Here is a 26374-nt window from a genome sequence, read left to right as displayed (position 1 = left end):
TTTGTCGAGTAGGGGGTATATGAGGTCCCAAACAACTTTCCCGCTGGTTCCCAAGTAGTCCGGGCAATTAGGGGGCTGCAGCTGGGTGTCCTTCCCTTTGTACACTTTGAAGGAATATGTGTACCCTGTGGCTCAGTCACATAATTTGTACACCTTCACCCCATAGTGGGCCCTTTTGCTGGGGATAAATTGCTTAATTTTAAGCCTGCCGCTAAATTTAACAAGGGACTCATCCACACATATGTTTTGATCCGGGGTGAACAGCTGGGGGAATACTTCAGAAAAATAATTTAATATTGGCCGAATTTTGTAAAGCCTGTCATAATTTGGATCAGTTCGGGGAGGGCACTGGGTATTGTCGCTGAAATGTAGGAACCTCATTATCATCAGATACCTGCTTCTGGGCATTACCGCGGAGAAGAGCGGCATGTGGTGGAGGGGGTGGGTTGACCAATAGGAACGGAATTAGTTTTTTTTGGTGAGCCCCATATTAAATGTGAGGCCCAAAAAAACCTTGAACTCCTCCACTGTCAGGTCTCTCCACTCATAGGGACGGGCATAATATGATGTGGGATTTTGCAAAATAAATTGCTGTGCATACAGGTTGCACTGGGCCACAATTGACGCCAACATGTCCTCCGTAAAAATTAAATTAAAAAAATTAATTGGGGTGAAATTCTCTGTATCCACCTGGATTCCTGGCTGGGCAGTGAAAGGGGGAACGCTAGCTTCTCCTGAATTAGGAGGAAGCCACAAGGGGTTCTGAAGTGCAAAGGGAAGGCTGGCATGGGACCTAACCCTTTGGGGCTGGGGTGACACCCCACTGGTACTTGGCCTTTCTTGCCGAGGTACTGCTGTGTTGGTGGATGCCACTGCCTCCTCACTAGAACGCCTTCGTTTGGCGGGCCGAGTTTCTTCCTCCTCTGAGTCTGTAAGTGTTTCACTACTGAGGACTGGCTCATAATTTACGTCAGAATCCGAATTGGAAAGGGAATCCGAACAAGAGAGCTCCCCGTTGCTCTCGTCGGCCGTGGAAAGAATTTGGTATGCCTCCTCGGCGGAAAAGCTTTTTTTGGACATGGCTGCTGGTGGTTATGAGATTGCACAGCTGTGTGCTAAGCCTGCACTGATGAGGTGGCACTGATTGATGGCACAGATGTGCACTGATGAGGCGGCACAGATGGGCACTGATCGCACAGATGGGCACTGATGAGACGACACAGATGGGCACTGATCGCACAGATGGGCACTGATGAGGCGGCACAGATGGGCACTGATCGCAAAGATGGGCACTGATGAGGCGGCACAGATGGGCACTGAGGCAGCACAGATGGGCACTGAGGAAGCAGCACAGATGTGCACTGATTGCACAGATTTACACTAATGAGGCGGCACAGGTGGGCACAGATATGCACTGATGTGGCACTGGTGAGGTGGCACAGATGGCCACTGATGAGGCGGCACAGATGGGCACTGATAAGGCAGCACAGATGGGCACTGATAAGGTGGCACAGATGTGCACTGAAGCGACACAGATGGGCACTGATTGGTACAGATGGGCACTGATGAGGTGGCACAGATGGGCACTGATGAGTTGGCACAGATGCGCACTGATTGCAGATGGGCACAGATGGGCACAGACGGGCACTGATGATGCACTGATGGCACAAGTGGGCACTGATGTGCACAGGTGGGCACAGATGGCACTATATTGATGTCACTATGGGCAATGTTGGGCACTTTTTGGGCACACTTCGCTATTAGACTTTATAAAACTACTCACAGAAGCTCTCTCTCCTCACACGCTGTCTCTGTGTAAGGAGAGAGAGCCGGCAATGAGAGATGATCTCAATTGTTTACATTTCAGATCATCTCTCATTGGAGACGGCGATCGCGTTGTGAACGGCCGCTTACGTGATTGGCCGTGTACAGCGATCTGTGATTGGCTGTGTCCAAGGGACACGGCCAACACAGATTTTCCCCGAGGCGCGCTCTCGCGCGCTGAGAATGAGGAAAGGGGACGACGTCAATAGACGTCATCCCGGTATTTCAGATCCACGCTGTTGCCGTCATTTGGCAATGGCCCGGATCTGAAGCGGTTAAATAACATGTCTGGGGGGTCCTAACCCTTCCTGTGAAGGGGGATATCTCTGTGATGTACAGAAAGTGCTGCAGCAACGCCGACCTTTATGAAGGAAAAAAGTTTAAAATTGCTGCAAATTACATTTCCATGCCGACTTCTATAAAAAAAAAACAGCATGCAGGCTTCTCTAATGATCTGCTACAGCTCCTTGAAAAAGTATTCATACCCCTTGAAATCTCCCACATTTTTTAATGTCACAACCAAAAATGTAAATGTATTTTATTGGGATTTTATGTGATAGACCAACACAAAGTGGCACATAATTGTGAAGTGGAAGGAAAATGATAAATTATACAAATAAATATGTGAAAAGTGTGGGGGGGGGACATTTGTATGGCGCCCCCCGGAGTCAATACTTTGTAGAACCCCCTTTCTCTGCAATTACAGCTGCAAGTCTTTTTGGGGACGTCTCTACCAGCTTTGCACATCTAGAGAGGGACATTTCTGCCCATTCTTCTTTGCAAAATATTTGTCAGATTGAATGGAGAGCGTCTGTGAACAGCAATTTTCAAGTCTTGTCACAGATTCTCAATGTGATTTAGGTCTGGACTGTGATTGGGCCATTCTAACACATGAATATGCTTTGATCTAAACCATTCCATTGTAGCTCTGGCTGGATGTTTCGGGTCGTTTCCTGCTGGAAGGTGAACCTCCGCCCCAGTTTCAAGTTTTTTGCAGACTCTTACAGGTTTTTGTAATGACACCCCAAGTATATAAGGGGTTAAAGTCGTTTAGGACATTCCCTTCCTGAACACCAAGGCAGCTACTGAACACTCCGATCAGCCGAACAAGAAACCCATATGAATAACTCTCCCCCCCAAATACGAGACAAGATGTTCTGTCTTGAGGGTCAACCAGGAATCAACTCATTTTTTTCACACACGGACACAACAGATAAAATAACTCAGAGACTCTTTCCCCCCCACCCTTGGAAAAGAGGACGGGTTAAACTGTCCAATGACAATGGACACACAGGTCAGGTGTGTTTAAACTTCTCATCAGTACACAGCCTTATCAGCAGGGGGCTGCTGGAGGAATCCCCCCTCCCTCCATAGAGATACACATCCTGTGATCCAAGGCAGACAAACACAATAGAACAGTGGAATACAGCCCAACCCCAAACTAGCACAGCAAACGGTACACAACAGCATGAGACAACATGTTTAAAGAGACTCACTGCACATTGCCAACATGGTGGTATAAGGACGTGTTCAGGTCAAAGTCATCTGATACCATTTATGAGGTGGGAGGTTAGGCCCAGAATGAAGGTATTCTTCAAAAACATTCAAAATAAATGTATAATAATATCAACTTTTAATACTAATACAATTTATACAGGAAAATAAGAAAGGCTGCCAATGTTGAATCCTTTATTCCATAAACATGTATTTGTATGGTTTTCGGAGATGTAAGTCAAGGTGGGGTTTTTATGGGTTTCTCGTACTCCAAACACAAACCTACACCACTGTTCAGTTCTCTGGCATACGGCTGGGCGTGATATAAATAGATATCCCCACAACACTATTTATAATATGGCACATACGGGGTTCCCAGAGTTTTGTGTTTTGGGGGGACATGGACTTGAATCCAAAGTAACATTAGTTCAGGGTCCCCAGGCATACACCTCACAAAGAGTATTGTTCCCTTAAAATCCAGGGCCCATAGTCGAAAGGCAAGAGGCCTGCATTCAGTCCTCTCCAAAAGCCTCTGTCCCGGCTAGGTCTGTCAAATTTTTCTTCTAAGATTGCCCTCTATTTGGCTCCATCCATCTTCCCATCAACTCTGACCAGCTTCCCTGTCCCTCCTGAAGAAAAGCATCCCCACCACATGAAGCTGCCAGCACCATGTTTCACGGTGGGGATGGTGTGTTTAGGGTGATGTGCAGTGTTAGTTTTCTGCCACTGTCGTGGATATTCCACCATACTCTTGCACTATTTAGTGTCAGACAGGAGTGTGTAATGTACAGAATGCAGGGGACAGGAGTGTGTAATGTACAGAATGTAGAGGACAGGAGTGTGTAATGTACAGAATGTAGAGGACAGGAGTGTGTAATCAACAGAATGCAGGGGACAGGAGTGTGTAATGTACAGAATGAAGGGGACAGGAGTGTGTAATGTACAGAATGAAGGGGACAGGAGTGTGTAATGTACAGAATGCAGGGGACAAGAGTGTGTAATCAACAGAATGCAGGGGACAGGAGTGTGAAATGTACAGAATGCAGGGGACAGGAGTGTGTAATGTACAGTATGCAGGGGACAGGAGTGAGTAATGTACAGAATGTAGGGTACAGGAGTGTGTAGTGTACAGAATGCAGGGGACAGGAGTGTGTAATGTACAGAATGCAGGGGACAGGAGTGTGTAATGTACAGAATGTAGAGAACAGGAGTGTGTAATGCACAGATGGCAGGGGATAGGAGTGTGTAATGCACAGAATGCAGGGGACAAGAGTGTGTAATGTACAGAATGCAGGGGACAGGTGTGTGTAATGTACAGAATGCAGGGGACAGGTGTGTGTAATGTACAGAATGCAGGGGACAGGAGTGTGTAATGTACAGAACGCAGGGGACAGGAGTGTGTAATGTACAGAATGCAGGGGACAGGAGTGTGTAATGTACAGAACGCAGGGGACAGGAGTGTGTAATGCACAGAATGCAGGGGACAGGAGTATGTAATGCACAGAATGAAGGGGACAGGAGTGTGTAATGTACCAAATTCAGGGGACAGGAGTGTGAAATGTACAGAACGCAGGGGACAGGAGTGTGTAATGTACAGAACGCAGGGGACAAGAGTGTGTAATGCACAGAATGCAGGGGACAGGAGTGTGTAATGCACAGAATGAAGGGGACAGGAGTGTGTAATGTACCGAATGCAGGGGACAGGAGTGTGAAATGTACAGAACGCAGGGGACAGGAGTGTGTAATGCACAGAATGAAGGGGACAGGAGTGTGTAATGTACCGAATGCAGGGGACAGGAGTGTGAAATGTACAGAACGCAGGGGACAGGAGTGTGTAATGCACAGAATGCAGGGGACAGGAGTGTGTAATGCACAGAATGAAGGGGACAGGAGTGTGTAATGTACCGAATGCAGGGGACAGGAGTGTGAAATGTACAGAACGCAGGGGACAGGAGTGTGTAATGCACAGAACGCAGGGGACAGGAGTGTGTAATGCACAGAATGAAGGGGACAGGAGTGTGTAATGTACCGAATGCTGGGGACAGGAGTGTATAATGTACAGAATGCAGGGGACAGGAGTGTGAAATGTACAGAATGCAGGGGACAGGAGTGAGTAATGTACAGAATGTAGGGGACAGGAGTGTGTAATGTACAGTATGCAGGGGACAGGAGTGAGTAATGTACAGAATGCAGGGGACAGGAGTGTGTAATGCACAGAATGCAGGGGACAGGAGTGTGTAATGCATAGAATGTAGAGAACAGGAGTGTGTAATGTACAGAATGTAGAGGACAGGAATGTGTAATATACAGAATGCAGGGGACAGGTGTGTGTAATGCACAGAATGCAGGGGACAGGAGTTGTAATGCATAGAATGTAGAGGACAGGAGTGTGTAATGCACAGATGGCAGGGGATAGGAGTGTGTAATGCACAGAATGCAGGGGACAGGAGTGTGTAATGTACAGAATGTAGGGGACAGGAGTGTGTAATGTACAGAATGTAGGGGACAGGTGTGTGTAATGCACAGAATGCAGGGGACAGGAGTGTGTAATGTACAGAATGCAGGGGACAGGAGTGTGTAATGCACAGAATGCAGGCGACAGGAGTGTGTAATGTACAGAATGTAGGGGACAGGAGTGTGTAATGTACAGAATGCAGGGGACAGGAGTGTGTAATGTACAGAATGTAGGGGACAGGAGTGTGTGATGTACAGAATGCAGGGGACAGGAGTGTGTAATGTACAGAATGCAGGGGATAGGAGTGTGTAATGTACAGAATGTAGGGGACAGGAGTGTGTAATGTACAGAATGCAGGGGACAGGAGTGTGTAAAGTACAGAATGCAAGGGACAGGAGTGTGTAATGTACAGAATGCAGGGGACAGTAGTGTGTAATGTACAGAATGCAGGGGACAGGAGTGTGTAATGGTAGTGGAAAAATCGAATGGTTAACGCTGCACTTGAAAATAAAATAATTATGAAAAGTGAAAAATTGTGTATGTATGAAGCTGCCAGCACCGAAAGTCCTAAATACAAAACTCAAATCAGTGTAAAACGTGGGGTGGGTGCGGTGCTGAATATGTAAATCCAAAAATGAAAGAAAAAAAATTGAATAAAATAACAATCAGTAGTGGTGAAAAGTGTAAGTAGAAAACTAAAGCAAAGTCCCTAAACCTCAAAACAGGGAAAATGACAAAAGCGATCCAGTAAACCAAGTGAAAAAATAAAACAAGGTTTAAATCCTATAAATGACAATGTTATGAGTCATAAATATAGAAGCAGAATGTCACAAGATATGAAGTAACAAAACCTAAAAAAAAACAAAAAGCAGAATGATGGTGATCACAAAATGTGCAAACGAAACACTCATATGAGTTCCTGTGTATGCCGTGTGAAGATTCCTGTGTATGCCGCCCCCCCTTAGGGTTGCGGCCTCATCCCTTCAAACCCGAACACATATGAATTACCCAGGTTCTGAGGCTAATTAAATGCAGATAAGGCAACAAATGAGTTTAATTACCACCTTAACCAGCCACAGAACCTGTATAGTTAATATGTGTTCGGGTTTAAAGGGATGAGGTGCAAATCTACCCCCCCCCCCTCCTATCCAAGTGTAGACAAATATGACAGGGGAGCCACACGGACCCCCTGAAGCATGGGGCCAGGTCACAATTATGACCCCCTATTATGCCTCTGTCCCAATATCTCTCCTTTTACAGATTCTACAAGCAATACATTACAAAAAAACAAACCCTGAGACTGTTTATTGGAGCCGGAGTGAATGGACTGTTGCTTGTGTGACTGGGGGGCCTCTGTACTGTTTGGGAAAGAACCGGTTAATATCATCGCTCTCTGCGGGGGGAGCACTACACATCTATAAGGATATACAGTACATACACACACAGCACAAGGACGTGTTCACACTACGAGGCGTTTCTCAGGGCTGAAGTTCCTCTGAGCTCCACAAGGTGGTGATCTCACTTCTACCCAGACAGGAAGTCTCTATGGAAGACAGGAAATGATGTCAGGTACAGGAAGAAAGCTCCTTGTGATACGACGTAGAGGTGACGTTGCTGAAATTGGCAGCAGAAGAGGTAATAAGATATTATTTTCTATTTACACCCAGTAACCCCCCATCATGTCCGTCCTCTTCCTCCATAGTCACTGTGATGTCTTTTATCTCCAGCAGATGATGATACACACATATATTATTATTATTATACAGGATTTATATCGCACCCACAGTTTGCACAACATGAGGACAAACAGTACAGTTACAATACAATATAATACAGGAGGAATCAGAGGGCCCTGATCCTTAGAGCTTACAATCTAAGAGGGAGGGTCAAGTGATACAAAAGTTAATAACTGTGGGAGATGGGCTGATGGAGAAAATAAAAGTCCAGTTGTTAGGTGGGGGCAGGATAGGCTTCTCATAGGAGAAGGGTTTTCAGGGATCGTCTTAAAGTGGACAGAGTAGGAGATAGTCAGACAAATTGGGATAGGGAGTTCCAAAGGATGGGAGAGGCTCGGTAGAAGTCCTGAAAATGAGCATAGGAGGAAGTGATGAGGGAGCTAGAGAACAGGAGGTTTTGGGAGGATCGAAGAGAATGATTTGGTTGGTATTGTGAGACTAGGTTAGTCATATAGTTGGGGGCCGAGTTCTGGGTGACTTTCTAAGTTGTTAGTATTTTGAATTTAATTTTTTGGGTAAGCAGAAGATTGGCAGAGAGGAGCAGCAGACATTGAATGGTTGGTAAGGTGGATGAGTCTGGCAACAGAATTCATGATGGGCTGAAGGGGGGATAGCCTATATAAAGGCAATTTGGTGAGGAGGGACTTGCAGTAGTCAAGGCAAGAGATAACCAGGGATTGAATCAGTAGCTTTGTGAGGTCATTGGTTAGGAAGGGACGTAATTTGGAGATGTTGCGGAGGTTGACGCGGAAAGCTTTGGACAGTGATTGGATGTGGGGCTGAAAGGAGAATTTAGAGTCCAGGATTGCACCTAGCACCCTGGCTTGTGGGGACATGTTGATGGTTGTGCCATCGATCTTGACAGAGAAGTCAGGGGGAAGGCGCACGTGGGGGAGGAAATATTATGAGCTCGGTTTTGGATAGATTGAGTTTGAGGAAGTGTTGTGACATCCAGGCTGATATGTCTGTTAGTAAATTAGAAGGATTGATAGAAAGCACTTGTTATAGAGAGGAAGGAGAGCTAGATAGGGAAACAAGGTCACCTGCAGTCTGTTTGGTGTTTTTCTTTTTTTTTATTACTAAGCGTTTTTTTATTGAGAAAAAGAAGTTTGCAATACAAAATTACATGGGATATAAAACTACTTATCGAAAAATCATTTGGGTTACAGAGTTAGACAATGATCGTCCAAATAGATAAGTATTCAAGGTTAAACATGACAATCTTAATGCTATATGATCTTATCAGCTATATGGTATGTCAAACAAGACTGGATCCAGAAAGTCAAAAACAACAGAAATAAAAAGAAAACCATAACTCAGGTAATTCTTGTAGATGAAAAGTGAACCAAGGGTTCCATTTAGCGTCGTAGATAGGGATGGAGTCATGCAGTGTGTGAAATATTTTTTTCAGATTACATTATTTGATCAACTCGAGAGATAACTTGCGAGAATGGGACTGTGTTCGACTTCCAGTTAAGGGCGATTGCCCAATGCAGCGCAATACAAATAGTGTGTAATAGTTTCATTAGGGGGTTTCGGGATATCAGGGATTTTTTCAAATAGTAGACAGTGAGTATGTGTCAGAGCCATGTGCCTCCCCGCCAGCTTATCCATTAGCTCCATAGTTGCCCTCCAAGTAGGTTGCAGAGCTTCACATTCCCAGAACACGTGCAAAAAAAAAACCTGGAAGAGCACATCCTCGGAAACAAGATGTGGAAGTCTGTGGGTAGATCTTTCCCAAACATAAAAGGAGTATAGTACCAGCGGGTAAATAATTTAATCGCTGTTTGCCTAATGCCCCGTACACACGGTCGGATTTTCCGATGGATGAAAATGTCCGATCGGAGCGTGTTGTCGGAAATTCCGACCGTGTGTGGGCTCCATCGGACATTTTCCTTCGGATTTTCTGACACACAAAGCACATCATCCGCATACATGCAGAATTTATAAGTAAAGGAAGCTTTGTTGTAGCCCGGAATATCCGGGTGCTGCAGTATGGCAATGGCTAGGGGCTCAATAGCCAGAGCGAAAATGAGTGGGGACAGTGGGCACTCCTACCAAGCCGGAAAAACTCTGAGCTACATCCAGGGATTTTGACACGCCTGCTGGGGTTTTGGTATAGAGCCTGTAGGAAATCACCCTGAAAGCCATAGCGCTTTAGTAGGAGAAACGCATAGCTCCAAGACACACTGTCAAAAGCTTTATGAATGTCTAAACTTAACGTGAACAGTTTCATGGAGAAAAGGTTTGCATCCTGAATAATATCTGTGGCTAGGCGGATATTGTCTGTTATAAGGTGGTGGGGGATAAACCCTGACTGGTAAGGGGAAATTAGTGAGGAAATCACTCCTGCGAGTCTATCGGCTAAGATCCTACTGAAAATTTTCAGGTCACTGATAACCGATATGGGCCTAAAATTCTGGGGGTGAGTGTGGTCCTTATTCTGCTTAGGGATGAGCGACATGTTTGCTAACAGCATTTCCTCCGGAAAGCTGTTATCTTGTAGGACAAAGTTAAAAAGCCGAACCAGCCTGGGAGACAGTTGGGAGGCAAATTTTTTTATAATATATGGTAGAAAAACCATCAGGCCCGGGGGAAGAACCTGTCTTTAGTGCCTTGATGACATTCAGCACTTCTGATTGGGAAATAGGTGAATTAAGTTTGTCTAATTGTGAGAGTCGGGATTGGGATAGAGTTAAACCAGAACAAAGCCTCATGTCACGCGTGCCATGTACCTGAGATGAGACCGAAGTAGTGGGGAGGCCTCCCTTGCACCTCGGGTCCTTGAAGCCTCTGGAGATGTAGACAGAGACTTGGTGGACACCGAGTGGCACGGGTGCCAGGGGTGTGGAGCACTGTGCAAGCCTTTGTCCGAGATCCGAGCCAAGGTCAAGTCCAGTTTGGCAACGAAGTATAAAAGGGTTAATCAGAAGAAAAATGGTCAAGAACCAAGCCGGGGTCAGTTCCAATCTGGCAGCTGAGTACAAAAGGGGCAAAGAAGTAGAATGATAGAAAAACCAAGTTAAAAGCTGCGCTCTGGGTTTATGATCAAACAAATATGTTGTGACAACGAAAGCAGCCTGCACCAAGATCTAGTCTCCAAATCTCATCATAAAAAGTTAAACAAAGATGCGGCGCTAAAATGTAATCTGAAACAAAATCACTCAAAAGTGAATAGGATAGGATTGAACAAACCACTAAATGAATGAATAAATATTAAAGTGAGTATACGTGGAGATAGAAGCAAAATTAATACACTCATATGCAGTAAACAAACAATCAAAAGTGAATAAACACATTAGTAAAAGCAAATTCATATACTGATAACCAGGAAATTAGTAATGATTAATTGCCAAAAGTGAATATGGTAATATATTCAGTGAAAACATCCCAAAAATAAATATAAAGTCCAGAATACGTAAAACAACAAAAAAGGGGGGGATCCGTGATGGAAAAGTGCCACAAAAGTGCAGAAGGAGGGGAAGATGCAGATGGGGAATCCTCTATGACTCTTCACACCCAAGGTGGAATATCAGATGCGCTTACCAGATCCCAATGACTGCTATTATGGCAGTCATAAACGGCACAGGGAATATACAGGTCTCCCCACAACCTCAGCAAATGATGCCCGTACGCGGCAGATGGTATAATGTGTGCAGTTAAAATTCGCCTCTAGAATCAAATAAGCGCCGGCCGGCTTCAGCTGCTGCCTGTTCCTTCCGGGTTCAGCGTGGTGTGGTGGTGACGTCAGCACGCCGCTCCTCCCTGCGCCGTTTCGACAAATCTGTCGTCTTCCTGAGGTCGTATTGTATTACATAGTTGCTGGTTGATCTTACACAGACAGATCGGAGGGAGGCACAGCGTGTAACGCAGGAGTTGCAGGGAGGGAGGCGGGAAGTTAACAAACAGGTGATTGGCTGCATATGAGTGTATTAAAGAAGTAGAATGGTCAAGGTACAAATCCGAGGTCAATGGCAAGCAGGAATCAAGAGTAGTCAAATAGGTTTCCAGGTCACAACAAGTTCAGACAGATCACACACTAGCACAGGAACAAGGGGGGGACTGAAGATAATCCAGCAATTTGACAGTGTCTGGGCTGGGCTTATATAGGGAAGTTTGAGGTAACTTCCTGGGCGCCTCCTGGGCATTTTCCCACCTTTTTCCATCAGGTTGAGGTCACTTCCTGTCCGCTTCCTGGGCATATTCCTGCCGTTTTTCATCAGGTCTTCTGCGCAGGTGCGGGTTGGCGCGCTGAGGCGTCTTTAGCGCATGCTCAGTTGGAACGGATTTCCTCTTGTGGCAACGCGCAATTGGTGCATACTTAGTAAGCCCTGGACTCTTACACCTCATCTGATGGTCCAGACTGGGGGGGTCCAAGTAATGTTGAGTAAAAATTTTTAAGACTTCTTGAGGGTGAGATGTAATTATGCCCGAAGGGGTAGTCAATTTATAAACGTGCGGAGGGTGGAAAGGCTGGTTCAGTTTCCTAGCGAACATGGTTGAGGCGGTGTAATGCCCTGTACACACGGTCGGATTTTCCGACAGGAAAAAAGTGCGATCGGATTGTTTTGTTGGAAATTCCGATCGTGTGTGGGCTCCATCGGACTTTTTCCGTCTGAATTTCCGACACACAAAGTTTGAGAGCAGGCTATAAAATTTTCCGACAACAAAATGTAGACAAATCCGATGCACAAAGTGCCACCCATGCTCAGAATAAATTAAGAGACGAAAGCTATTGGCTACTGCCCCGTTTATAGTCCCGACGTACGCGTTTTACGTCACCGTTTTCAGACCGATCAGATTTTCCGACAACTTTGTGTAACTGTGTGTATGCAAGACAAGTTTGGGCCAACATCCGTCTGAAAAAATCCATGGATTTTGTTGTCGGAATGTCCGATCAATGTCCGATCGTGTGTACAGGGCATTACTGTGCAATAGGCATCTTGCCTTGGACCATCGCAGGGCCCTTCTCCACTTTAGCCGAGAGTAGCGAGTCAAATTCGAGGAAAGTCTGGTAGACTAAAGTCAGGGCTGCGGAATTTTTATATAAACTGTCCAGCTCCGCAGAGAGCTGTACTATTTTTTCTTATTAGTTTTATTGTGGGCAGTAGCTAAACTGATAAGTTTACCCCGCAGCAACTGCCTTATGAGCGACCCACACTGTAGAAATGGCGGTCCCAGGGAGGGCGTTTAGAGCAAAGTAGGTATCTATAGATTGAGAAACCTCAGATTCACCCGCCAAGTCAGAAAGAAGTGCCTCATTGAGTCTCCACATAAATGGTGTAGGGGCTAGCTTAATAAATTCTGTGGTGAAGGAGGTTATGTGGTGGTCAGACCATGCACAGTTATGAATGGAGGCTGTCTGAGAGATAGCAAGGATAATAGGAGTGGAGAGAATATAGTCTAGTCTTGCGTAACTGTTGTGCAGATGAGACGTATATTCTTTTGCTCCTATGTTGTGTGTGCCCGCCATGTGTTCACTAGTTGAAATTCCAGAAGTTTACGGGAAATGGATTTAGGGAAAGCCCTGGAACTAGTGGAGGCCGTGCACCCTGTCTAGTGTGGGGTTCGCTACCATGTTAAAATCTCCCCCTATAATCATATGGGGGGATTGATATTTTGCTAAAATATCAAAAAAGGATGTGAAGAAGGAGGCAGAGGATTCGTTGGGGGCATAAACACTAGCTATGGTAAGCTCCCGGTTATGAATATCCTCCCTTTATTATAACATAGCGACTTTCCTTATCTTTGTAAATCTGACGCACATCCATAGGAAAGGAGGCGTGTAAAAATATGGCAGCACCCCTACTCTTCGATGAATGAAGTGTGTAGAAAGCTTGTGGGAAAGTTCTATGAAAGAACTTGGGATGGGAGTTTTGCGAGAAGTGTGTCTCTTGAATCAGTAGAATTTTAGCATTAAGTCGCTTATAGTGGGAGAAGGCTTTACTCCTCTTAATAGGGAGAGTTGAAGCCTTTGACGTTATGCGAGATGCAATTAATCGCCATTACTAAGATTAGGGGGGGCGTTCAGCTGAATGAGTGAAGAATAGGCTTGTAGGCTACTATCAAATATGGAACCTAACTCCACAAAGCCCCAATACTGCATTTGTAACAGATTGCAGACCATAGAGGAACATTTAAAACAGCGGATAGAGGCCTTATGACCTCACCTACTCCAAAAACGCCTGTCAGGACAAGAATGACTATAATCAGTTGAGGATTCAAACCTGAGAAAAAAAAGAGTCCAAAAAAAAAAAAGAAAATGAACAAAAAATGAACAGGATCAGGAACATTTTTGTATCCTGAAAATAGAATGTTACAACCGAGACAACCAAGTCTCGAACCCAGCAGCACCACTGATCTTGTGCCCAAACCAAAAGAGGGGACCAGTGTGAGGAACCTAGCTGTAAAAAAAAGATTTAAAAAGTGGTAAAGTTGCTGGGTGGGGATGTCATGCAGCAGCACCAAGGGACAGGCTCCTGACAAAGTGGGTGCCTTGAGACTGAGGGTGCGTCGTCGCTGAATCCAACGGGGCAGATCGTAGAGATAGCTGTATTGATGCGATGAAGTTAGCTATGTCCCCGGTTAAGCGTTATCATATCGAATTCTCCTTCTGTCGTGTCTGGTAGGTGGCATGTGCCAGATTTGAGATTGCCTGGGGGGGTCAAGGGATGGCAGGGCACCGCTTCAGCTTCCATGTGGCCCAATTTCACCAGGATCTCCTGACCCTCCAGAACTGTGGTGGCAGCATAAGTGGAGCCATTATGAGGAACCCACCAATTTAAATGGGAAATATGTATCGGATCCGGGCTGCTTAAAGTGTTACAGTGACCTCCTTCATGCCCCTGTGTCTGTCCAATGTGGCTAGTGAGATATCCGGATAGTTCTGAACAGTGTAATCATCAAGGGCGATGCGTAGGGTGTTTCTAGCAGCCCTTAAAATGTCTTCTTTCGTCAGGAAATCCTTCATACAAAGGATTATGTCACGCGGCAGTTTGTCTGCTGGAGGTTTTGGTCTGAGGGCCCTGTGAAACCTGCCACACCTAAAGGCCGCAGATTCACATTTTGGAAGGAGAGACTTGAACAGCCTGATGACAGTGTGAATCAAATCTGTTACCGACTCTGGAATACCTCGCAATTGCAGATTATTGCATCTATTCCTGTTGTCCAGATCTTCAACCTGATTTGATCAAATGCTGTTGTTAACGTTGTTAACATTTCATGCTCTGGACTGAGCTCATTATAAGCCAGGGCCAGTTCATCGTGTTTAGTTTCCAGCATGTCAGTTCTAGTACCCAGAGCTGCAATCTCCTGTGACAGTGCATGGGAGGTCTTGTGCGTTTCTGTTTGGAACTTTGTTGCCAGTCTATTATACATCTTTTCTAGGCTAGCATCTAGGTCAGCTTTAGATAGAGAAGAGGTGTACTCACTGCCAGGATCCGAAGGTGAGCCAGGAACAGAAGGCACAGAGGGGGCCGCTGGAGCAGGAGAATGTGCTCGGGCCACGGCGCCATTTTGGGACATGCTGTATTGTTCCCTGGTGCAGAGGAGATAGTGGGTTAGAGAATTCTGAGCGGGCCCCGGGATTTTTTCTTCAACAACGGCATGCACTGTGTCTTTGTGCCTCGAGGGGTGTTAGAAGTGTCGGTGTAAGGCCATTTATAGCCCTCTGTGAGCCAATCATGTCCCGCGGTGTGCGGAGCTACTGTGTCAGGCGTCCATCTCGCTCAGCGCTGAGCATGCGCCCCCTGTTTGGTGTTTTATCAAAGTAGTTTGCTGTATATTCTCGCTTTTTGCAATCTCTTTGTGCAGAGCCAAAGGACGCCCACTTAAATCAAAAATTCACTTATAGAAAGAACCCCAGACATGTGCCCCCCAGTCATTAATATTGTGGAAATGTACAGTAGATGAACCCCTTCAGGGTCAGAACATCCCCCCCCCCACTTACAGGGCTTAAACATTTCCTTCATTTTGGAGATGTGTCACCTTTTCCACCAGTGACCTTCTCATCTCATCCGTCTATTGTACATTTTCTACATCTATACTAACAATGTCACGCTTACCCCTAACGCAGGTGGTCAGACACTATAGCTGGCTTCTGTGTTCTTCACCTATAGAAGCCCCCTTTTCCATAAGGCAAGCAGGCCTACCTGTACTCAGTTGCCCCCCAGGATTTACAGAATGCTATAGTGCCTGGCCACCACGCCTGAGCAGGAACAAACTGAGCACAGCAACCAGGTATTTGCAGGTTGGCAGACAGACAGAGTGGTTCCAACGATAGTCCAGGTACAAGGCAGGCAAGGTTCAGAATAGTCAGGGTCAAATCCACAGTCAAAAGGCAAACAGAGTTCAGAAAGTAGTCGATATCTGAACCAAGGTCATCAACGAGGGAATTCCAACACCAGAGTAGGGCAGACAAACAGAGAGCTTGGAGCACATGTTACAAACGCAATATCACAAGCATGAGACTGCAGGCTTGGCTGGCTTAAATCAGGTTGGGTCTCCACCCAGAGACTGACCACATCAATTACCTTACAGGTGGGACAGACAGACAGAAGAATGCATCACAGCCAAAACCTGGATGCAGGAATTAGGAGTAGGAGCAAAACACACTCCTGACAAGCGGATTATAGTAATTTTATTAGTGGTGGGGGTTGGGCGGTTTATTTAGGAGGGATTGGAATATGTATTTATTTTATGAGATGCAAATAAGAAGAAAAAAAGAAAAATTTAATTTTCAGTAAATGTCCGTAATTTATTTTCCCATAATGATCCCAGTCTCAGATATTCATCCTAAAATGTGATCAGTAAAATCTCCAGAGTACACGTAGATCACAGGAATATGATGTGTCCTGACAAAGCCCAAAGACAAAAATCATCTTCCAGTTTAGGAGAGGAGGGGCGCACCCAGGAGAAATGATTCTGTGTACAGAAACCTCACAGAGCACCCCCCACAGCTCCCTCCTCCCAATGCCCCTCCAATCAGCGTCAGAGAATCCTATGACATCACACTGACCTCATAGCGCCTCCTCCTAATATCTCTCTATCCGACTTTTTTTTTCTAATGCTCTTAGGATGTGGGCCGACCCCTGGCCTCCTCACTTTCCAAGTAGGGCTGTTGAACCTGCATTGTATGTAATATCAGAAACCTCAGCATGAAGTGGGGTTTAAATAAAAAGAGACCTGACCAGTGAGGTGAGGAGGATTCTGGGAATGTCATTTGATTTTACTATTTGTGTTCAAATCTAGAGTTTTCCTCCTGTGAAGTCTGGAGATCATCTGACCATCACATTGCCTCCACCTCCCTCCCTGATAGAATAGAGAAATAAAAAGAAGATTCTAGAAGTCACCAGAGAGATCATCGAGCTGCTGACAGGAGAGGTGAGCGGAGCTCGGAAGGACATCATGATGGACAATCAGCCGCCCCTCACATCACCGGGTAAGAGGAGACTTTATTGTAAAGGAGAGAGCAGTACGGAGGATCCACCTAGATCCCCCATCATCTGATAAACACATAGAAACAATGTATTCAGTCAGTGTGTGTGTTTCCTACAGATGGATCCAGTAATGGGAACCCACCAGAGAGATGTCCCCGTCCTCTGTATTCCTGGGATTCTACACAGGAAGATCACACCATCCCTCACCATCATCAGGTAGATGATTGACAATTATTGGTAGTTATGATTTATACACAAGCATGTTTGTTGCAATGAATATTTTTTTATATTTTCAGAGTGGAAACCTTGGGGATGATAATATTAATGTTAAAGAAGAGTATAAAGAGGAGGATGAGGAGTATGGATTGATGAAAAACTTTTCAGAAGGACACAGGGATATGATGGAGCCACCTAATATCAGGAACCCACCAGAGAGATGTTCCCGTCCTCTGTATTCCCGGGATTCCACACAGGAAGATCACACCATCTCTCACTATCATCAGGTAGATGAGGAACAATCACTGATAGTATCATTAGGATCTGTACATTATCTGCATTGTTACCATTGATGTCATTTTTATTATATATTCAGAGTGGAAATCTGAGAGATTCTAAAGTCGAGGTTAAAAAAGAGATAAAAGAGGAGGATTATGAGGTTGGGGTGATAGAGGAGTCTGAGTCTCTAAAAGTTTACAAGGATCTGTACCAGGACACCATGGAAGAGTCATCCAGCTACAGAAACCCACCAGAGAGATGTCCCCGTCCTCTGTATTCCCGGGATTCCACACAGGAAGATCACAGCATCCCTCACTGTTACAAGGTTGGTGGATCGGAGCATCTAGAACATGGACTTCTGGAGAGGATGTGTGTTTTTTTTATATGATGTCACAATAATAAATCTTCTATTTTATAGATGATATTTTCTCTCATTTTCTTGATTTAGAGTGGAGATCCAATTGATATAGAATTTGAGGTTAAATCAGAAGAAGAAGAGACGTATGTGAGGGATGATCAGCAGTCTATGGAGGAGGATGGAATAACGGGGACATTTATAGAGGAGGACACTCCTACAGAGATCAGCATAGGTGGGTCATTAACACTAAATCCATTCCTCCACCCATACTGCTCACTGATTGGTCCAGAGTAGGGCGGGGACTGGGTGATATCAGCCTGTAATCCCCTGGTCACTTTCCTGAGCTGTGTTCCCCGTCCTGTATTCCTGTATTTCTCTCGGATAATCTTCCTTCTCTGTGCTGCAGACACAATTTATGTATCTAGACTGGATTTATGGAGATTCTGGGGTTCAGCTGGCAGTAAAATTTAGATTTTCTCCATAGGTGTTGCTCAGCCTAGGCACCTGGAGTATGTATCCTGGGTCTTCTGCCTCAAGTCCTGGGTCTAGCAAGACCTCTGACAGAGTAATTCTCCCGGGAATACCTTTTCTGTTATTTGCTGTCTGTGCCGGGTGGAGGGATATGTCTGTATAGTCTCAGACCCAAGTCACTGAGTGCAGTCTCAGGAGATGGGAGGCAGCGGTGTGGGACCTCTGCAACTTGTCTCAAATAAACATTAAGCCACCAATATTATAAGTCCTGACCCCTGCACTATATACTCTATGTTGTACATTACATACTCCTGACTTCTGCTCTCTCCCCTCTACCCACTGCTTATATATACACATAATATGTATTCTCTTTTGTTACACCCATTTCCTACCAGCTGGACATTTTATATCTGATGATTTGATTGGAGCACAGACTTTTACATGTTGATAATAATGTGATAACATCCTCCAACTTTGGAACCTTAAACAGAAAGTGATAATGAGGGAGGAGTCAATAACCCAATGATGGTGGTCTTCAGGATCAGTCCAGTCTTCATCTTGGTTGTTCTCCCCCCATCCTCACTCTCTGACCTCTGGTGGGTCTCAGCCCCGCTGTTATTCATGACTAAATCATGGACTAAATAAGGAAGTGCAGGACTTCTTGTGTTGGGAAGATGGCAATGAGTGATAGAGGGGGAGGGGACACTCGTCCTATAATCCCCTCATCACTGTCACTCCTATAAAAGACAGTTCTCGTTGTTTCCTCACTCTCTGACTAAGGTCCATGAATAAAGAAATTATCTGGTAGGAGATCAGAGGACCCATTTACTAGTTACCTTGAGGGGGGAATTGTAAGATCCTCAGAGACAAAGCTGCCTGATGTGGGCGGAGTCCTGGTTTAGGGGAACCAATCTGCTCATGTCTAGTAATAATCTTTGTATCTCTATTTTAGTAGATGGACGGGAGATGAGGAAAACCTCAGAGGATTGTCTCACTTTGTCTCCAGACTGTAAAGTAGAAGATGAGGACATCACACAGTATAGTCCAGGAGAAAACCCGACTACCTCAAATGTCCATCCGGCACCACACAGTGTAGATGGACCATCGTATTCCTCTTATCCTGAGGAACCTCAGACTGTGAGGGACGGTGCCGGACCATCGTATTCCTCTTATCCTGAGGAACCTCAGACTGTGCGGGACGGTGCCGGACCATCGTATTCCTCTTATCCTGAGGAACCTCAGACTGTGAGGGATAATCCAACAAATAAAAGGTTTCCCTGTCCTGAGTGTGGGAAATGTTTTTCACGGAAGTCCAGTCTTACCACACATATGAGATTGCACACGGGGGAGAAGCCGTATTCCTGTCCTGAGTGCGGGAAATGTTTTTCAGCGATGTTCAGTCTTTCCTATCATCAGAGATTGCACACGGAGGAGAAGCGTTATTCCTGTCCTGAGTGCGGGAAATGTTTTTCAGCGATGTCCAGTCTTACCAGACATCTCAGATTGCACACGGGGGAGAAGCCGTATTCCTGTCCTGAGTGCGGGAAATGTTTTTCAGTGAAGTCCAGTCTTTCCAAGCATCAGAGATTGCACACGGGGGAAAAACCATATTCCTGTCCTGAGTGCGGGAAATGTTTTTCAGTGAAGTCCAGTCTTTCCAAGCATCAGAGATCTCACACGGGGGAGAAGCCGTATTCCTGTCCTGAGTGCAGGAAATGTTTTTCACAGAAGTCCCATCTTTCCCATCATCAGAAATTGCACACGGGGGAGAAGCCGTATTCCTGTCCTGAGTGCGGGAAATGTTTTTCACAGAAGTCCCGTCTTTCTAATCATCAGAGAGTGCACACGGGGGAGAAGCCGTATTCCTGTCCTGAGTGCGGGGAATGTTTTTCGGTGAAGTCCAGTCTTTCCACACATCAGAGATTGCACACGGGGGAGAAGCCGTATTCTTGTCCTGAGTGCGGGAAATGTTTTTCAGCTATGTTCAGTCTCTCCTATCATCAGAAATCTCACATGGGGGAGAAGCCATATTCCTGTCCTGAGTGTGGGAAATGTTTTTCACAGAAGTCCCATCTTTCCAGACATCAGAGATCACACACGGGGGAGAAGCCACTTTCCTGTCCTGAGTGAGGGAATTGTTCCTCACTGAAGTCCTGTCTTCCTGTACATCAGGGGTCCCACACAACCCTCGAGGTGTATTAGTGAGTGTGGGAAATGTCTTGTATATGAATGTTGATGGACATGTGGGGAAGAAGCACACCCTGATATACACCTCAGATATACTCCATGGCTGATCTTCATCATGGAGGAAACACTTGATAAGGAGATCAGAGATCACCAAAGACATGGATGAAGTGTTGTACCGTGTTGGCCATTGATAGCGGGAGAAAAATAAAAATGGAGTCATTACCTCTCATTGGCTGAGTACATTTTGTGGTGGAAGATTTCACAAACATTTACAGGTCTGTTTCTAAACACTTTGTAGAATGAATGTGTAAAGGAAATGTGTAAGTTCTGTATAGAATTGTTTTGTATTTTGCACTGCCCTGGAAATCATATTTTATCACAAATAAAATTTACATTCAGCCAGGAGCAGCGATTTTCTTTTTAAATGCTTAAAGTGAAACATTAAAAATGTCCAATTCCTTTAACTACTTGCTTACTGGGCACCTAAACCCCCCTCCTGCCCAGACCAATTGTCAGCTTTCAGTGCTCTCACACTTTGAATGACAATTACTCAGTCATGCAACACTGTACCCAAATGATTTTTTTGTCCTTTTTTTCATACAAATAGAGCTTTCATTTGGTGGTATTTGATCACCTCTGGGTTTTTTAATTTTTGCGCTATAAATGAAAAAAGACCGAAAATTTTGAAAAAAATGCTTTTTTCTTCGTTTCTGTGATAAAATTTTGCAAATTAGCAATTTTTATTCATAAATGCTGGCCACAATTTATACTGCTACATATCTTTGGTAAAAATAACCCAAATTAGTGGATATTATTTGGTCTGTGTAAAATTTATAGCGTCTACAAGCTATGGTGCAAATCATAAAAAAATGATCACATCTGATCAGACCTGATGTACTGAGGCCTATCTCATTTCTTGAGACCCTAACAAGCCAGGAAAGTACAAATGCCCCCCAAATGACCCCTTTTTGGAAAGTAGACATTCCAGGGTATTTAGTAAAAGGTATGGTGAGTTATTTGAAGTTGTTATTTTTTCCCACAATTCTTTGCAAATTAAGGTTTCTTTTTTATTTTTAAATTTTTTTCAGAAAATTGTCATTGTAATAGCTTATTTCTCTCACATGGAATGTGCATACCACAAATGACACCCCAAAATACATTCAGCTACTCCTCCTGAGTATTACAATACCACATGTGTGGGACTTTTTCGCTAACTGGCCACATACAGAGGCCCAACATGCAGGGAGCATCATCAGGTGTTCAAGGAGCATAAATTACCCATCTAACTTGTTGACTACCTATTACACTTTTGAAGGCCCTAGAGCACCAGGACAATGGAAATGACCCCATTTTGGAAATCTAACACTCCAACGTATAATCTATGAGGCATAATGAGTCTTTTGAACGGTTCATTTTTTTCCAGAAGTTTTTGGAAAATGTTTTTTTTTACACAAAGTTGTCCGTTTATAAGATATTTCCAACACATAGCATTTACATAGCAAAAATAACACCCCAAAATACATTCTGCTATTCCTCCTGAGTATACTGATACCACATGTGTGAGACTTTTACACAGCCTGACCACATACAGAGGCCCGCCAGGGAAGTAGCACCTTCAGGCGATCTACGAGCATAAATTACACATCTCATTTCTCACCCACCTATTACACTTTTGAAGGCCCTGGAGCACCAGGAGAACGGAAACGCCCACAAAATGACCCCCATTTGGGACAGCTAACACCCCAACGTATAATCTATGAGGCATAATGAGTCTTTTGAACGGTTCATTTTTTTCCAGAAGTTTTTGGAAAATGTGGAAAAAAATTAAAACGCATTTTTTTTTTACACAAAGTTGTCCGTTTATAAGATATTTCCAACACATGGCATTTAAATAGCAAAAAATGACACCCCAAAATACATTCTGCCACTCCTTCCGAGTATGGCAATACTACATGTGTGAGACCTTTACACAGCCTGGCCACATACAGAGATCCAACATGCAAGGAACGCCATCAGGTGTTCCAGGGACACATAGCATGCACATACCAAGAATTACACCCCAAAATACATTATGCTGAGCAAAGAGAAACAAAAGATTACCTGTGGTTTTAGTAGTACAGTTGTCCGCAGGAGGATAGCACTGATGCAGGCAGGGACTTGGTCAGCAACAGCGAACACAATTTTTCAGGCAGCAGGCAGAAATACTGTCCATAGTCAGTACAGGCAGCAGGCAGGGATACTGTCCATAGGTCAGTGCAGTGCAGGGTCAGTGCAGGCAGAGATTGTCAGCAATGCCAAAATATTGGTCTTGGTATTAGGCAGAAACAAGGTCCATGTGCTGTGGTCAGTGCAACAAACAGAGGCATGATGGCAGTAAGTCCTGCAGGCAGCAGGCAGAAGTAGGGCCTCGTTCAGGACAGAATGGGGACGGGTAGAGGCTTCTCCCACCCAAATCTCTTTGAAGCCTCCGAGTCTCCAGACCCTAATCTAGGAATGAGAAAACAAAGAAAATTGTTTTCTTCATCCAGAAAAACTATTCTGGAGCCCCTCACATATGTGAGACCCCTGTGTTGAATCCCACTAGTCCAGTTGCAGGGTACAAGATCAGTCCAAGAGGCAGGCAAGAGGCATGGTCAAACAGTCCAAGGTCAGCTCCAGATCAGGCAAAGGTATGCACAGAATCGTTAGGCAGAAGCATGGTCGAATAACAGTCCAGGGTCAGTTCCAGATCAGGCAAAGGTATGCACAGAATCGTTAGGCAGAAGCATGGTCGAATAACAGTCCAGGGTCAGTTCCAGATCAGGCAGCGGTATGTACAAAATCGGCAGGCAGAAGCATGGTCAAATAACAAGCCAGGGTCAGTTACAGAGCAGGCAGTGGCATAAGGTGTGTGAAGGCAGGAACTGAGGATTACGTTTACCATACTTCACTAATAATTTAGTGAAGTATGGTAACGGCGGAAACATTCACCTATACAGAGGCCTGGTTGGGAAGGACATTGTGCACAATAATAAGATGTGTCTCTTCTGACTCCTGCTCTGGTACACACCTTACATCTTTTTTGACGTCTTTGGCCTGTTGGTTTGGGAGGGAGTTTATCTGGAAAGTGGCGTTCGGAGAGTCGACTAACAACATCTAATCGGATGTTTTCTGGTGGGCCGTTTGGGAATATAAGGGCAGTGTAAATTTCCTCCTGGTAGCCAAGGAAGGGTTGGGGGCTTTGGGTGGAGTTGCGGTAAATGATATAGGAGTTGTATATGGCCGATTGAAAAAAATAAATCAATACTTTTTTGTACCAATGGTATGTCCTTCTTGTGGCAAGGTATGGTTCCAACATTTGATTGTTGAAGTCGATTCCCCCCATAAACGAATTGTATTGATGGATGCATGTGGGTTTCTGGATGGGGCCATTCCTTCTGGGGATTTCCACATAGGTGTTATTGTGGATGGAAGACAACATATACACATCCCTTCTGTCCCTCCAATTCACTGCCAGAATCTCTTTGTTACGCAGACTTGCCGTTTCTCCTTTTCTCAACTTCTTATTAACAAGACTTTGAGGAAAGCCCTTCCGATTTTTTTTTACGGTGCCACATGCTGGTGTCTTCTTCCGATGAAGGTTGTGGAACAGGGGCAGAGAAGTGTAGAAGTTGTCTACATACAGGTGGTATCCTTTGTCGAGTAGGGGGTATATGAGGTCCCAAACAACTTTCCCGCTGGTTCCCAAGTAGTCCGGGCAATTAGGGGGCTGCAGCTGGGTGTCCTTCCCTTTGTACACTTTGAAGGAATATGTGTACCCTGTGGCTCAGTCACATAATTTGTACACCTTCACCCCATAGTGGGCCCTTTTGCTGGGGATAAATTGCTTAATTTTAAGCCTGCCGCTAAATTTAACAAGGGACTCATCCACACATATGTTTTGATCCGGGGTGAACAGCTGGGGGAATACTTCAGAAAAATAATTTAATATTGGCCGAATTTTGTAAAGCCTGTCATAATTTGGATCAGTTCGGGGAGGGCACTGGGTATTGTCGCTGAAATGTAGGAACCTCATTATCATCAGATACCTGCTTCTGGGCATTACCGCGGAGAAGAGCGGCATGTGGTGGAGGGGGTGGGTTGACCAATAGGAACGGAATTAGTTTTTTTTGGTGAGCCCCATATTAAATGTGAGGCCCAAAAAAACCTTGAACTCCTCCACTGTCAGGTCTCTCCACTCATAGGGACGGGCATAATATGATGTGGGATTTTGCAAAATAAATTGCTGTGCATACAGGTTGCACTGGGCCACAATTGACGCCAACATGTCCTCCGTAAAAATTAAATTAAAAAAATTAATTGGGGTGAAATTCTCTGTATCCACCTGGATTCCTGGCTGGGCAGTGAAAGGGGGAACGCTAGCTTCTCCTGAATTAGGAGGAAGCCACAAGGGGTTCTGAAGTGCAAAGGGAAGGCTGGCATGGGACCTAACCCTTTGGGGCTGGGGTGACACCCCACTGGTACTTGGCCTTTCTTGCCGAGGTACTGCTGTGTTGGTGGATGCCACTGCCTCCTCACTAGAACGCCTTCGTTTGGCGGGCCGAGTTTCTTCCTCCTCTGAGTCTGTAAGTGTTTCACTACTGAGGACTGGCTCATAATTTACGTCAGAATCCGAATTGGAAAGGGAATCCGAACAAGAGAGCTCCCCGTTGCTCTCGTCGGCCGTGGAAAGAATTTGGTATGCCTCCTCGGCGGAAAAGCTTTTTTTGGACATGGCTGCTGGTGGTTATGAGATTGCACAGCTGTGTGCTAAGCCTGCACTGATGAGGTGGCACTGATTGATGGCACAGATGTGCACTGATGAGGCGGCACAGATGGGCACTGATCGCACAGATGGGCACTGATGAGACGACACAGATGGGCACTGATCGCACAGATGGGCACTGATGAGGCGGCACAGATGGGCACTGATCGCAAAGATGGGCACTGATGAGGCGGCACAGATGGGCACTGAGGCAGCACAGATGGGCACTGAGGAAGCAGCACAGATGTGCACTGATTGCACAGATTTACACTAATGAGGCGGCACAGGTGGGCACAGATATGCACTGATGTGGCACTGGTGAGGTGGCACAGATGGCCACTGATGAGGCGGCACAGATGGGCACTGATAAGGCAGCACAGATGGGCACTGATAAGGTGGCACAGATGTGCACTGAAGCGACACAGATGGGCACTGATTGGTACAGATGGGCACTGATGAGGTGGCACAGATGGGCACTGATGAGTTGGCACAGATGCGCACTGATTGCAGATGGGCACAGATGGGCACAGACGGGCACTGATGATGCACTGATGGCACAAGTGGGCACTGATGTGCACAGGTGGGCACAGATGGCACTATATTGATGTCACTATGGGCAATGTTGGGCACTTTTTGGGCACACTTCGCTATTAGACTTTATAAAACTACTCACAGAAGCTCTCTCTCCTCACACGCTGTCTCTGTGTAAGGAGAGAGAGCCGGCAATGAGAGATGATCTCAATTGTTTACATTTCAGATCATCTCTCATTGGAGACGGCGATCGCGTTGTGAACGGCCGCTTACGTGATTGGCCGTGTACAGCGATCTGTGATTGGCTGTGTCCAAGGGACACGGCCAACACAGATTTTCCCCGAGGCGCGCTCTCGCGCGCTGAGAATGAGGAAAGGGGACGACGTCAATAGACGTCATCCCGGTATTTCAGATCCACGCTGTTGCCGTCATTTGGCAATGGCCCGGATCTGAAGCGGTTAAATAACATGTCTGGGGGGTCCTAACCCTTCCTGTGAAGGGGGATATCTCTGTGATGTACAGAAAGTGCTGCAGCAACGCCGACCTTTATGAAGGAAAAAAGTTTAAAATTGCTGCAAATTACATTTCCATGCCGACTTCTAT

General features: G+C 45.4%; 2 protein-coding genes across 2 annotated transcripts in view; both read left to right on the top strand.

Annotated features, from left to right (window-relative positions):
- Positions 1–7321: 7321 nt before the first annotated feature.
- LOC141104911 (uncharacterized) lies at positions 7322–18722 on the top strand. The gene is made up of 6 exons (XM_073594714.1): positions 7322–7408; positions 16759–16948; positions 17065–17162; positions 17243–17449; positions 17539–17766; positions 17890–18722. The coding sequence occupies exons 2-6, from the start codon at positions 16915–16917 to the stop codon at positions 18091–18093; spliced, it is 771 nt and encodes a 256-aa protein (XP_073450815.1). The 5' UTR covers positions 7322–7408; positions 16759–16914; the 3' UTR covers positions 18094–18722.
- Positions 18723–19225: 503 nt separating this feature from the next.
- LOC141106848 (uncharacterized) overlaps positions 19226–26374 on the top strand; it is a 141917-nt gene continuing 134768 nt past the window's right edge. Inside the window, 1 exon segment of the mRNA XM_073597777.1 lies at positions 19226–20388. Coding sequence (XP_073453878.1) covers positions 19237–20388 — 1152 coding nt within the window. The 5' untranslated portion in view covers positions 19226–19236.

The sequence above is a fragment of the Aquarana catesbeiana genome, linkage group LG08 (genome assembly GCF_042186555.1).
Source record: "Aquarana catesbeiana isolate 2022-GZ linkage group LG08, ASM4218655v1, whole genome shotgun sequence".
Lineage (NCBI taxonomy): Eukaryota > Metazoa > Chordata > Amphibia > Anura > Ranidae > Aquarana > Aquarana catesbeiana.
The sequence above is the reverse complement of the archived record's forward strand: the minus strand, read 5'-3'. Positions and strand labels throughout refer to the sequence as shown.